The sequence below is a fragment of the Microtus oregoni genome, unplaced genomic scaffold, assembly GCF_018167655.1.
Source record: "Microtus oregoni isolate MIOR12 unplaced genomic scaffold, Mior012 000008F_ref0000371, whole genome shotgun sequence".
In the NCBI taxonomy this organism is placed as follows: domain Eukaryota; kingdom Metazoa; phylum Chordata; class Mammalia; order Rodentia; family Cricetidae; genus Microtus; species Microtus oregoni.
The window spans coordinates 36,095,083-36,107,717 of NW_024543067.1; the positions used below are offsets into that span (position 1 = coordinate 36,095,083).

At 49.1% G+C, this 12,635-nt stretch overlaps 3 protein-coding genes across 3 annotated transcripts; all 3 read left to right on the plus strand.

Moving 5' to 3' along the window:
* Positions 1–457: 457 nt before the first annotated feature.
* On the plus strand, positions 458–1,999 carry LOC121451327 (pleiotropic regulator 1-like). Its single transcript, XM_041656797.1, has one exon. The coding sequence runs from the start codon at positions 458–460 to the stop codon at positions 1,997–1,999; it is 1,542 nt and encodes a 513-aa protein (XP_041512731.1).
* Positions 2,000–4,605: 2,606 nt separating this feature from the next.
* LOC121451328 (pleiotropic regulator 1-like) lies at positions 4,606–6,147 on the plus strand. Its single transcript, XM_041656799.1, has one exon. The coding sequence runs from the start codon at positions 4,606–4,608 to the stop codon at positions 6,145–6,147; it is 1,542 nt and encodes a 513-aa protein (XP_041512733.1).
* Positions 6,148–8,753: 2,606 nt separating this feature from the next.
* Positions 8,754–10,295, plus strand: LOC121451329 (pleiotropic regulator 1-like). The gene has a single exon (XM_041656800.1). The coding sequence runs from the start codon at positions 8,754–8,756 to the stop codon at positions 10,293–10,295; it is 1,542 nt and encodes a 513-aa protein (XP_041512734.1).
* Positions 10,296–12,635: the final 2,340 nt, after the last annotated feature.

Genomic DNA, 12,635 nt, shown 5'->3' on the forward strand with positions numbered 1-12,635 from the left:
TCTGAGGCAGCATTGATGAGATCGCAGAGGAGCGTGTGGTACCCTGGTGGGCACTAGATCTAGGCAGTCACACTGTCAGACTGCTTATTGTAGTGATATTTCATTTGTGTTTTAGTAAATCAAGCTTTCCTGAAGATCAGAGTGTAAAACAAACACCCTGGTCAGCCTCACAGACCAGGCAGTGACATCACACACCTTTAATCCAAGTTGCCAGACTAGTTGGCCATAGAAACTGGGCGGGAGTGGTACACGCCCTTAATCCCCGCCCTAGAGAGGGATATAAGACAGGAGGAGACAGCTCTCGGCCAGTCTCATTCTGAGGATTCCTGGAGGCAGGATCGCCACCATACTCGGACTAAAACTTTTCATTTAAAAGAAGTTTTAAGGTAGAATAGTGGCGGCGAATTCTGCATCGAGTTAGTTGGCTGCTGGAGGAGCGGGCTGAGCCATGGCGACTATGGTGGAGGAGGTCCAGAAGCATTCTGTACACACACGGGTGTGGAGGTCACTGAAGAGGACCCATGACATATTTGTAGCTGATAATGGAAAACCTGCGCCTTTGGATGAAGAGAGTCACAAGCGGAAGATGGCAATCAAGCTTCGTAATGAGTATGGTCCTGTCTTGCATATGCCCACTTCTAAAGAGAACCTTAAGGAGAAGGGACCTCAGAACGTGGCAGAGTCATATCCCCATAAACAGTATCCTGCCAATCAAGGACAAGAAGTTGAATACCTGGTGACAGGCACACATCCATACCCGCCAGGACCCGGTGTTGCCCTGACCGCCGCCACCAAGGTCCAGAGAATGCCCAGTGAGTCAGCCGCACAGTCCTTAGCTGTGGCGCTGCCGAATCAGGCCCGAGCTGATGCAAATGGTACTGGACCTGCTGGGAGTGAGTACCGACACCCAGGAGCTTCTGACCGTTCCCAGCCCACAGCAGTGAAGTCTGTGATCATGGTGGCCGGCAATACCAAGAACTCTGCATTAATGGCTAAAAAAGAGCCTACCATGCCCAAACCCCAGTGGCACCCACCGTGGAAACTCTGTATGGTTATCAGTGGGCATCTTGGCTGGGTTCGGTGCATTGCCGTGGAACCTGGCAATCAGTGGTTCGTTACCGGCTCTGCCGACAGAACTATCAAGATTTGGGACTTGGCTAGTGGCAAATTGAAGCTGTCCTTGACTGGGCACATCAGCACGGTGCGTGGTGTGATTGTGAGCACGAGGAGCCCCTACTTGTTCTCTTGTGGAGAAGACAAGCAAGTGAAGTGCTGGGATCTTGAGTACAACAAGGTTATACGGCACTATCATGGCCATCTAAGTGCAGTGTACGGTCTGGATTTGCATCCAACAATCGACGTCCTGGTGACTTGTAGTCGAGATTCAACTGCACGCATCTGGGACGTGAGGACTAAAGCCAGTGTGCACACGTTGTCCGGACACACAAATGCAGTTGCTACCGTGAGATGCCAGGCTGCAGAACCACAGATTATCACCGGGAGTCACGATACCACAATACGATTATGGGATCTGGTGGCTGGAAAGACAAGAGTGACATTGACGAATCATAAGAAATCTGTCAGGGCTGTGGTCTTACATCCACGACATTACACATTTGCATCTGGGTCTCCAGATAACATAAAGCAGTGGAAGTTCCCTGACGGAGGCTTCATTCAGAATCTCTCCGGTCACAACGCCATCATCAACACGCTGGCAGTCAATGCCGACGGAGTACTTGTGTCTGGAGCCGACAATGGCACCATGCACCTTTGGGACTGGAGGACCGGCTACAATTTTCAGCGGGTCCATGCTGCTGTCCAGCCAGGGTCTTTGGACAGTGACTCAGGAATTTTTGCTTGTGCTTTTGATCAGTCGCAAAGCCGGTTGCTAACAGCACAAGCTGACAAAACCATCAAAGTTTACAGGGAGGACGAGACTGCGAGGGAAGAAACTCACCCAGTCAGCTGGAAACCAGAAATTATCAAGAGGATAATCTGAGTCAATTGGGAGCATGGAGACCTTGGGAGACGTTTGAAGGGAGGAGGGGAGAGGCAAGGAGGCGAGCAGAGAAAAATGTAGAGCTCAACATACATCAATAAAATGTTTCAAAAAATAAAAAGAGGAATTTATTCTTTATTATGGGTAGGTGAACATACATGTCTGTGAGAATATGGAAAACAAAGGGTGTTCTTTGGGTGCTGTTTACCTTCAGTTTTCTCTCTCTCTCTCTCTCTCTCTCTCTCTCTCTCTCTCTTTCTCTGTCTTTGTTTTGTTTGTTTTTGTTTCTCAAGATGGGGGTTCTCTGTGTAACCACCCTAGCTGTCCTGGAACTAGCTCGAACCCACAGAGATCCACCTGCCTCTGTCTCCGGAGTGCTGGGATTAAAGGCCTTGTGCTATCACTGCCTGGCCTGTTTGTTTTAAAGGATTTATGTGGATGAATGTTTTCCCCGCATATGCACTATGTTGGATCCCTTGGAACTTGGGTTATGAATTGCTGTGAGCCACGCTGGGTGCTGGGAACTGAACCTACATCGATTACAACAGCAGTAAGTGCTATCGAGCCATTTCTTCAGTCCCTTACTTATTCTTTGAGGCGGGGTCTCTTATGGATCCGGAACTTCACATGTGGGTGTGGTTGCAAGCTCTCAGAATCTGTCTCTCCAGGGCTGGTTTTATAAGCATGGTCTGTCCGGCCTGACTTTTTTTTGTTTTGTTTTTAATAGAGTCTCCATCAACCAAATTCATTTCCTCACAAGAGCACTTTGTGGCTGAGCCATCTCCATAGCTCTCACTATTCATAAATATTAGGTTTAAGAGCTGCCTCAGGATGGGAGGTGTAGCTCTTGGTAGAGTCCTTGCCTGGTGTCTGCTTTGCTTCTCCTTTCTGTGTTATCTTGTGACTGACAGCAACCTGGGGTAAGTGAAGTTAAAACAAGCCAGGACCAGCTGCTGCCTAGGAATGGTACTGAGTCCAGTGGACTGGGATCTTCTAAGTCAATGAGCCTCCCCGCATTAAAAAAAAAAAATCCCACAAAATCCCCACAGGCCAACCTTTTTTTGTTTTTTTGTTTTGTCGAGACAGGGATTCTCCATAGCGTTGGAGCCTGTCCTGGAGCTAGCTCTTGTAGACCCGGCTGGCCTCGAACTCACAGGGATCCGACAGCCTCTGCTCCCGAGTGCTGGGATTAAAGGCATGTACCACCACCGCCCAGCAAGGCCCATCTGATTTAGGCAATCCCACAGTTGTGGTTTCCTATCCCAGGTGACAATAGTTTACTGTTAAGTTGACAGAAGTGATTACTCTGTATATATGAATGCACCTATGGGGCTCAGAGGCCAGTTTCATGGATTTTGCTCTCTCTCCGAGATATCAAACTCAGGTTGGTATGCTGGTGTGGCACACAGTGCCTTTACCCCCACCTCACTGTCCTGTCCTCATCTTGACCACCTACTGAGAAACATCCTAAGGAATAAGGAAGGGCACCCTTGAGCCCTGACCTTGGATTACTTGGCCTTTGGATTTTCCAGAGACAGCCAGGAAACACAAAGTTTTAAGAACATAGTAAGCGGGGCCAGGCGGTGGTGGCTCCTGCCTTTGAAACCAGCACTCAAGAGGGGGGCAGAGGCAGGTGGATCTCTGTGAGTTCAAGGAGAGCCTGGTCTACAAGAGCTAGTTCCAGGACAGGTTCCACTACATTCCCCATTACTTCACTCATTGCAGTTGGGGTCAGAAACAGGTACTCAGTGAGAAGCACCTGTGCATGGGCACATACAAACCAGGCCTTTGCGTCGTTTCCAGGATGTCCAGGGCCTGATTTTATGCACATCACAGTCTAGCTAATGGTAGGTTTGTCATTTTACTTCCTCTTAGAACTTCGGAACACCCTTTGTAGCCTGGAACCCAGCAGCTCTCAGTTCCATGCCCACAGCCTTGGGCGAGAGGATCTGTTCCTTCAGGGCCCCAAGTCTTGTGAGTGACCTATAAGGACTGGAATAAGGATGAGCTAGATGAACCGTCCATCCGAGGCAGCCTACTCTGCCTCTGATTTCTGACATTTACAGATACCCGTTTGACTCCAAGTTCAGGTGAACATGGAAAGCAATGATTTCCCCGTTGGGGTGAGTAGAATGGGTTCAGATGCTGGTCTGAGGCAGCATTGATGAGATCGCAGAGGAGCGTGTGGTACCCTGGTGGGCACTAGATCTAGGCAGTCACACTGTCAGACTGCTTATTGTAGTGATATTTCATTTGTGTTTTAGTAAATCAAGCTTTCCTGAAGATCAGAGTGTAAAACAAACACCCTGGTCAGCCTCACAGACCAGGCAGTGACATCACACACCTTTAATCCAAGTTGCCAGACTAGTTGGCCATAGAAACTGGGCGGGAGTGGTACACGCCCTTAATCCCCGCCCTAGAGAGGGATATAAGACAGGAGGAGACAGCTCTCGGCCAGTCTCATTCTGAGGATTCCTGGAGGCAGGATCGCCACCATACTCGGACTAAAACTTTTCATTTAAAAGAAGTTTTAAGGTAGAATAGTGGCGGCGAATTCTGCATCGAGTTAGTTGGCTGCTGGAGGAGCGGGCTGAGCCATGGCGACTATGGTGGAGGAGGTCCAGAAGCATTCTGTACACACACGGGTGTGGAGGTCACTGAAGAGGACCCATGACATATTTGTAGCTGATAATGGAAAACCTGCGCCTTTGGATGAAGAGAGTCACAAGCGGAAGATGGCAATCAAGCTTCGTAATGAGTATGGTCCTGTCTTGCATATGCCCACTTCTAAAGAGAACCTTAAGGAGAAGGGACCTCAGAACGTGGCAGAGTCATATCCCCATAAACAGTATCCTGCCAATCAAGGACAAGAAGTTGAATACCTGGTGACAGGCACACATCCATACCCGCCAGGACCCGGTGTTGCCCTGACCGCCGCCACCAAGGTCCAGAGAATGCCCAGTGAGTCAGCCGCACAGTCCTTAGCTGTGGCGCTGCCGAATCAGGCCCGAGCTGATGCAAATGGTACTGGACCTGCTGGGAGTGAGTACCGACACCCAGGAGCTTCTGACCGTTCCCAGCCCACAGCAGTGAAGTCTGTGATCATGGTGGCCGGCAATACCAAGAACTCTGCATTAATGGCTAAAAAAGAGCCTACCATGCCCAAACCCCAGTGGCACCCACCGTGGAAACTCTGTATGGTTATCAGTGGGCATCTTGGCTGGGTTCGGTGCATTGCCGTGGAACCTGGCAATCAGTGGTTCGTTACCGGCTCTGCCGACAGAACTATCAAGATTTGGGACTTGGCTAGTGGCAAATTGAAGCTGTCCTTGACTGGGCACATCAGCACGGTGCGTGGTGTGATTGTGAGCACGAGGAGCCCCTACTTGTTCTCTTGTGGAGAAGACAAGCAAGTGAAGTGCTGGGATCTTGAGTACAACAAGGTTATACGGCACTATCATGGCCATCTAAGTGCAGTGTACGGTCTGGATTTGCATCCAACAATCGACGTCCTGGTGACTTGTAGTCGAGATTCAACTGCACGCATCTGGGACGTGAGGACTAAAGCCAGTGTGCACACGTTGTCCGGACACACAAATGCAGTTGCTACCGTGAGATGCCAGGCTGCAGAACCACAGATTATCACCGGGAGTCACGATACCACAATACGATTATGGGATCTGGTGGCTGGAAAGACAAGAGTGACATTGACGAATCATAAGAAATCTGTCAGGGCTGTGGTCTTACATCCACGACATTACACATTTGCATCTGGGTCTCCAGATAACATAAAGCAGTGGAAGTTCCCTGACGGAGGCTTCATTCAGAATCTCTCCGGTCACAACGCCATCATCAACACGCTGGCAGTCAATGCCGACGGAGTACTTGTGTCTGGAGCCGACAATGGCACCATGCACCTTTGGGACTGGAGGACCGGCTACAATTTTCAGCGGGTCCATGCTGCTGTCCAGCCAGGGTCTTTGGACAGTGACTCAGGAATTTTTGCTTGTGCTTTTGATCAGTCGCAAAGCCGGTTGCTAACAGCACAAGCTGACAAAACCATCAAAGTTTACAGGGAGGACGAGACTGCGAGGGAAGAAACTCACCCAGTCAGCTGGAAACCAGAAATTATCAAGAGGATAATCTGAGTCAATTGGGAGCATGGAGACCTTGGGAGACGTTTGAAGGGAGGAGGGGAGAGGCAAGGAGGCGAGCAGAGAAAAATGTAGAGCTCAACATACATCAATAAAATGTTTCAAAAAATAAAAAGAGGAATTTATTCTTTATTATGGGTAGGTGAACATACATGTCTGTGAGAATATGGAAAACAAAGGGTGTTCTTTGGGTGCTGTTTACCTTCAGTTTTCTCTCTCTCTCTCTCTCTCTCTCTCTCTCTCTCTCTCTTTCTCTGTCTTTGTTTTGTTTGTTTTTGTTTCTCAAGATGGGGGTTCTCTGTGTAACCACCCTAGCTGTCCTGGAACTAGCTCGAACCCACAGAGATCCACCTGCCTCTGTCTCCGGAGTGCTGGGATTAAAGGCCTTGTGCTATCACTGCCTGGCCTGTTTGTTTTAAAGGATTTATGTGGATGAATGTTTTCCCCGCATATGCACTATGTTGGATCCCTTGGAACTTGGGTTATGAATTGCTGTGAGCCACGCTGGGTGCTGGGAACTGAACCTACATCGATTACAACAGCAGTAAGTGCTATCGAGCCATTTCTTCAGTCCCTTACTTATTCTTTGAGGCGGGGTCTCTTATGGATCCGGAACTTCACATGTGGGTGTGGTTGCAAGCTCTCAGAATCTGTCTCTCCAGGGCTGGTTTTATAAGCATGGTCTGTCCGGCCTGACTTTTTTTTGTTTTGTTTTTAATAGAGTCTCCATCAACCAAATTCATTTCCTCACAAGAGCACTTTGTGGCTGAGCCATCTCCATAGCTCTCACTATTCATAAATATTAGGTTTAAGAGCTGCCTCAGGATGGGAGGTGTAGCTCTTGGTAGAGTCCTTGCCTGGTGTCTGCTTTGCTTCTCCTTTCTGTGTTATCTTGTGACTGACAGCAACCTGGGGTAAGTGAAGTTAAAACAAGCCAGGACCAGCTGCTGCCTAGGAATGGTACTGAGTCCAGTGGACTGGGATCTTCTAAGTCAATGAGCCTCCCCGCATTAAAAAAAAAAAATCCCACAAAATCCCCACAGGCCAACCTTTTTTTGTTTTTTTGTTTTGTCGAGACAGGGATTCTCCATAGCGTTGGAGCCTGTCCTGGAGCTAGCTCTTGTAGACCCGGCTGGCCTCGAACTCACAGGGATCCGACAGCCTCTGCTCCCGAGTGCTGGGATTAAAGGCATGTACCACCACCGCCCAGCAAGGCCCATCTGATTTAGGCAATCCCACAGTTGTGGTTTCCTATCCCAGGTGACAATAGTTTACTGTTAAGTTGACAGAAGTGATTACTCTGTATATATGAATGCACCTTTGGGGCTCAGAGGCCAGTTTCATGGATTTTGCTCTCTCTCCGAGATATCAAACTCAGGTTGGTATGCTGGTGTGGCACACAGTGCCTTTACCCCCACCTTACTGTCCTGTCCTCATCTTGACCACCTACTGAGAAACATCCTAAGGAATAAGGAAGGGCACCCTTGAGCCCTGACCTTGGATTACTTGGCCTTTGGATTTTCCAGAGACAGCCAGGAAACACAAAGTTTTAAGAACATAGTAAGCGGGGCCAGGCGGTGGTGGCTCCTGCCTTTGAAACCAGCACTCAAGAGGGGGGCAGAGGCAGGTGGATGTCTGTGAGTTCAAGGAGAGCCTGGTCTACAAGAGCTAGTTCCAGGACAGGTTCCACTACATTCCCCATTACTTCACTCATTGCAGTTGGGGTCAGAAACAGGTACTCAGTGAGAAGCACCTGTGCATGGGCACATACAAACCAGGCCTTTGCGTCGTTTCCAGGATGTCCAGGGCCTGATTTTATGCACATCACAGTCTAGCTAATGGTAGGTTTGTCATTTTACTTCCTCTTAGAACTTCGGAACACCCTTTGTAGCCTGGAACCCAGCAGCTCTCAGTTCCATGCCCACAGCCTTGGGCGAGAGGATCTGTTCCTTCAGGGCCCCAAGTCTTGTGAGTGACCTATAAGGACTGGAATAAGGATGAGCTAGATGAACCGTCCATCCGAGGCAGCCTACTCTGCCTCTGATTTCTGACATTTACAGATACCCGTTTGACTCCAAGTTCAGGTGAACATGGAAAGCAATGATTTCCCCGTTGGGGTGAGTAGAATGGGTTCAGATGCTGGTCTGAGGCAGCATTGATGAGATCGCAGAGGAGCGTGTGGTACCCTGGTGGGCACTAGATCTAGGCAGTCACACTGTCAGACTGCTTATTGTAGTGATATTTCATTTGTGTTTTAGTAAATCAAGCTTTCCTGAAGATCAGAGTGTAAAACAAACACCCTGGTCAGCCTCACAGACCAGGCAGTGACATCACACACCTTTAATCCAAGTTGCCAGACTAGTTGGCCATAGAAACTGGGCGGGAGTGGTACACGCCCTTAATCCCCGCCCTAGAGAGGGATATAAGACAGGAGGAGACAGCTCTCGGCCAGTCTCATTCTGAGGATTCCTGGAGGCAGGATCGCCACCATACTCGGACTAAAACTTTTCATTTAAAAGAAGTTTTAAGGTAGAATAGTGGCGGCGAATTCTGCATCGAGTTAGTTGGCTGCTGGAGGAGCGGGCTGAGCCATGGCGACTATGGTGGAGGAGGTCCAGAAGCATTCTGTACACACACGGGTGTGGAGGTCACTGAAGAGGACCCATGACATATTTGTAGCTGATAATGGAAAACCTGCGCCTTTGGATGAAGAGAGTCACAAGCGGAAGATGGCAATCAAGCTTCGTAATGAGTATGGTCCTGTCTTGCATATGCCCACTTCTAAAGAGAACCTTAAGGAGAAGGGACCTCAGAACGTGGCAGAGTCATATCCCCATAAACAGTATCCTGCCAATCAAGGACAAGAAGTTGAATACCTGGTGACAGGCACACATCCATACCCGCCAGGACCCGGTGTTGCCCTGACCGCCGCCACCAAGGTCCAGAGAATGCCCAGTGAGTCAGCCGCACAGTCCTTAGCTGTGGCGCTGCCGAATCAGGCCCGAGCTGATGCAAATGGTACTGGACCTGCTGGGAGTGAGTACCGACACCCAGGAGCTTCTGACCGTTCCCAGCCCACAGCAGTGAAGTCTGTGATCATGGTGGCCGGCAATACCAAGAACTCTGCATTAATGGCTAAAAAAGAGCCTACCATGCCCAAACCCCAGTGGCACCCACCGTGGAAACTCTGTATGGTTATCAGTGGGCATCTTGGCTGGGTTCGGTGCATTGCCGTGGAACCTGGCAATCAGTGGTTCGTTACCGGCTCTGCCGACAGAACTATCAAGATTTGGGACTTGGCTAGTGGCAAATTGAAGCTGTCCTTGACTGGGCACATCAGCACGGTGCGTGGTGTGATTGTGAGCACGAGGAGCCCCTACTTGTTCTCTTGTGGAGAAGACAAGCAAGTGAAGTGCTGGGATCTTGAGTACAACAAGGTTATACGGCACTATCATGGCCATCTAAGTGCAGTGTACGGTCTGGATTTGCATCCAACAATCGACGTCCTGGTGACTTGTAGTCGAGATTCAACTGCACGCATCTGGGACGTGAGGACTAAAGCCAGTGTGCACACGTTGTCCGGACACACAAATGCAGTTGCTACCGTGAGATGCCAGGCTGCAGAACCACAGATTATCACCGGGAGTCACGATACCACAATACGATTATGGGATCTGGTGGCTGGAAAGACAAGAGTGACATTGACGAATCATAAGAAATCTGTCAGGGCTGTGGTCTTACATCCACGACATTACACATTTGCATCTGGGTCTCCAGATAACATAAAGCAGTGGAAGTTCCCTGACGGAGGCTTCATTCAGAATCTCTCCGGTCACAACGCCATCATCAACACGCTGGCAGTCAATGCCGACGGAGTACTTGTGTCTGGAGCCGACAATGGCACCATGCACCTTTGGGACTGGAGGACCGGCTACAATTTTCAGCGGGTCCATGCTGCTGTCCAGCCAGGGTCTTTGGACAGTGACTCAGGAATTTTTGCTTGTGCTTTTGATCAGTCGCAAAGCCGGTTGCTAACAGCACAAGCTGACAAAACCATCAAAGTTTACAGGGAGGACGAGACTGCGAGGGAAGAAACTCACCCAGTCAGCTGGAAACCAGAAATTATCAAGAGGATAATCTGAGTCAATTGGGAGCATGGAGACCTTGGGGGACGTTTGAAGGGAGGAGGGGAGAGGCAAGGAGGCGAGCAGAGAAAAATGTAGAGCTCAACATACATCAATAAAATGTTTCAAAAAATAAAAAGAGGAATTTATTCTTTATTATGGGTAGGTGAACATACATGTCTGTGAGAATATGGAAAACAAAGGGTGTTCTTTGGGTGCTGTTTACCTTCAGTTTTCTCTCTCTCTCTCTCTCTCTCTCTCTCTCTCTCTCTCTTTCTCTGTCTTTGTTTTGTTTGTTTTTGTTTCTCAAGATGGGGGTTCTCTGTGTAACCACCCTAGCTGTCCTGGAACTAGCTCGAACCCACAGAGATCCACCTGCCTCTGTCTCCGGAGTGCTGGGATTAAAGGCCTTGTGCTATCACTGCCTGGCCTGTTTGTTTTAAAGGATTTATGTGGATGAATGTTTTCCCCGCATATGCACTATGTTGGATCCCTTGGAACTTGGGTTATGAATTGCTGTGAGCCACGCTGGGTGCTGGGAACTGAACCTACATCGATTACAACAGCAGTAAGTGCTATCGAGCCATTTCTTCAGTCCCTTACTTATTCTTTGAGGCGGGGTCTCTTATGGATCCGGAACTTCACATGTGGGTGTGGTTGCAAGCTCTCAGAATCTGTCTCTCCAGGGCTGGTTTTATAAGCATGGTCTGTCCGGCCTGACTTTTTTTTGTTTTGTTTTTAATAGAGTCTCCATGAACCAAATTCATTTCCTCACAAGAGCACTTTGTGGCTGAGCCATCTCCATAGCTCTCACTATTCATAAATATTAGGTTTAAGAGCTGCCTCAGGATGGGAGGTGTAGCTCTTGGTAGAGTCCTTGCCTGGTGTCTGCTTTGCTTCTCCTTTCTGTGTTATCTTGTGACTGACAGCAACCTGGGGTAAGTGAAGTTAAAACAAGCCAGGACCAGCTGCTGCCTAGGAATGGTACTGAGTCCAGTGGACTGGGATCTTCTAAGTCAATGAGCCTCCCCGCATTAAAAAAAAAAAATCCCACAAAATCCCCACAGGCCAACCTTTTTTTGTTTTTTTGTTTTGTCGAGACAGGGATTCTCCATAGCGTTGGAGCCTGTCCTGGAGCTAGCTCTTGTAGACCCGGCTGGCCTCGAACTCACAGGGATCCGACAGCCTCTGCTCCCGAGTGCTGGGATTAAAGGCATGTACCACCACCGCCCAGCAAGGCCCATCTGATTTAGGCAATCCCACAGTTGTGGTTTCCTATCCCAGGTGACAATAGTTTACTGTTAAGTTGACAGAAGTGATTACTCTGTATATATGAATGCACCTTTGGGGCTCAGAGGCCAGTTTCATGGATTTTGCTCTCTCTCCGAGATATCAAACTCAGGTTGGTATGCTGGTGTGGCACACAGTGCCTTTACCCCCACCTTACTGTCCTGTCCTCATCTTGACCACCTACTGAGAAACATCCTAAGGAATAAGGAAGGGCACCCTTGAGCCCTGACCTTGGATTACTTGGCCTTTGGATTTTCCAGAGACAGCCAGGAAACACAAAGTTTTAAGAACATAGTAAGCGGGGCCAGGCGGTGGTGGCTCCTGCCTTTGAAACCAGCACTCAAGAGGGGGGCAGAGGCAGGTGGATCTCTGTGAGTTCAAGGAGAGCCTGGTCTACAAGAGCTAGTTCCAGGACAGGTTCCACTACATTCCCCATTACTTCACTCATTGCAGTTGGGGTCAGAAACAGGTACTCAGTGAGAAGCACCTGTGCATGGGCACATACAAACCAGGCCTTTGCGTCGTTTCCAGGATGTCCAGGGCCTGATTTTATGCACATCACAGTCTAGCTAATGGTAGGTTTGTCATTTTACTTACACTTAGAACTTCGGAACACCCTTTGTAGCCTGGAACCCAGCAGCTCTCAGTTCCATGCCCACAGCCTTGGGCGAGAGGATCTGTTCCTTCAGGGCCCCAAGTCTTGTGAGTGACCTATAAGGACTGGAATAAGGATGAGCTAGATGAACCGTCCATCCGAGGCAGCCTACTCTGCCTCTGATTTCTGACATTTACAGATACCCATTTGACTCCAAGTTCAGGTGAACATGGAAAGCAATGATTTCCCCGTTGGGGTGAGTAGAATGGGTTCAGATGCTGGTCTGAGGCAGCATTGATGAGATCGCAGAGGAGCATGTGGTACCCTGGTGTGCACTAGATCTAGGCAGTCACACTGTCAGACTGCTTATTGTAGTGATATTTCATTTGTGTTTTAGTAAATCAAGCTTTCCTGAAGATCAGAGTGTAAAACAAACACCCTGGTCAGCCTCACAGACCAGGCAGTGACATCAC

What these genes read in the sequence shown, in the direction of transcription:
- LOC121451328 (XM_041656799.1), top strand. Translation starts at nt 4,606, where the DNA reads ATGGTGGAGGAGGTCCAGAAGCATTCTGTACACACACGGGTGTGGAGG.
- LOC121451327 (XM_041656797.1), top strand. Translation starts at nt 458, where the DNA reads ATGGTGGAGGAGGTCCAGAAGCATTCTGTACACACACGGGTGTGGAGG.
- LOC121451329 (XM_041656800.1), top strand. Translation starts at nt 8,754, where the DNA reads ATGGTGGAGGAGGTCCAGAAGCATTCTGTACACACACGGGTGTGGAGG.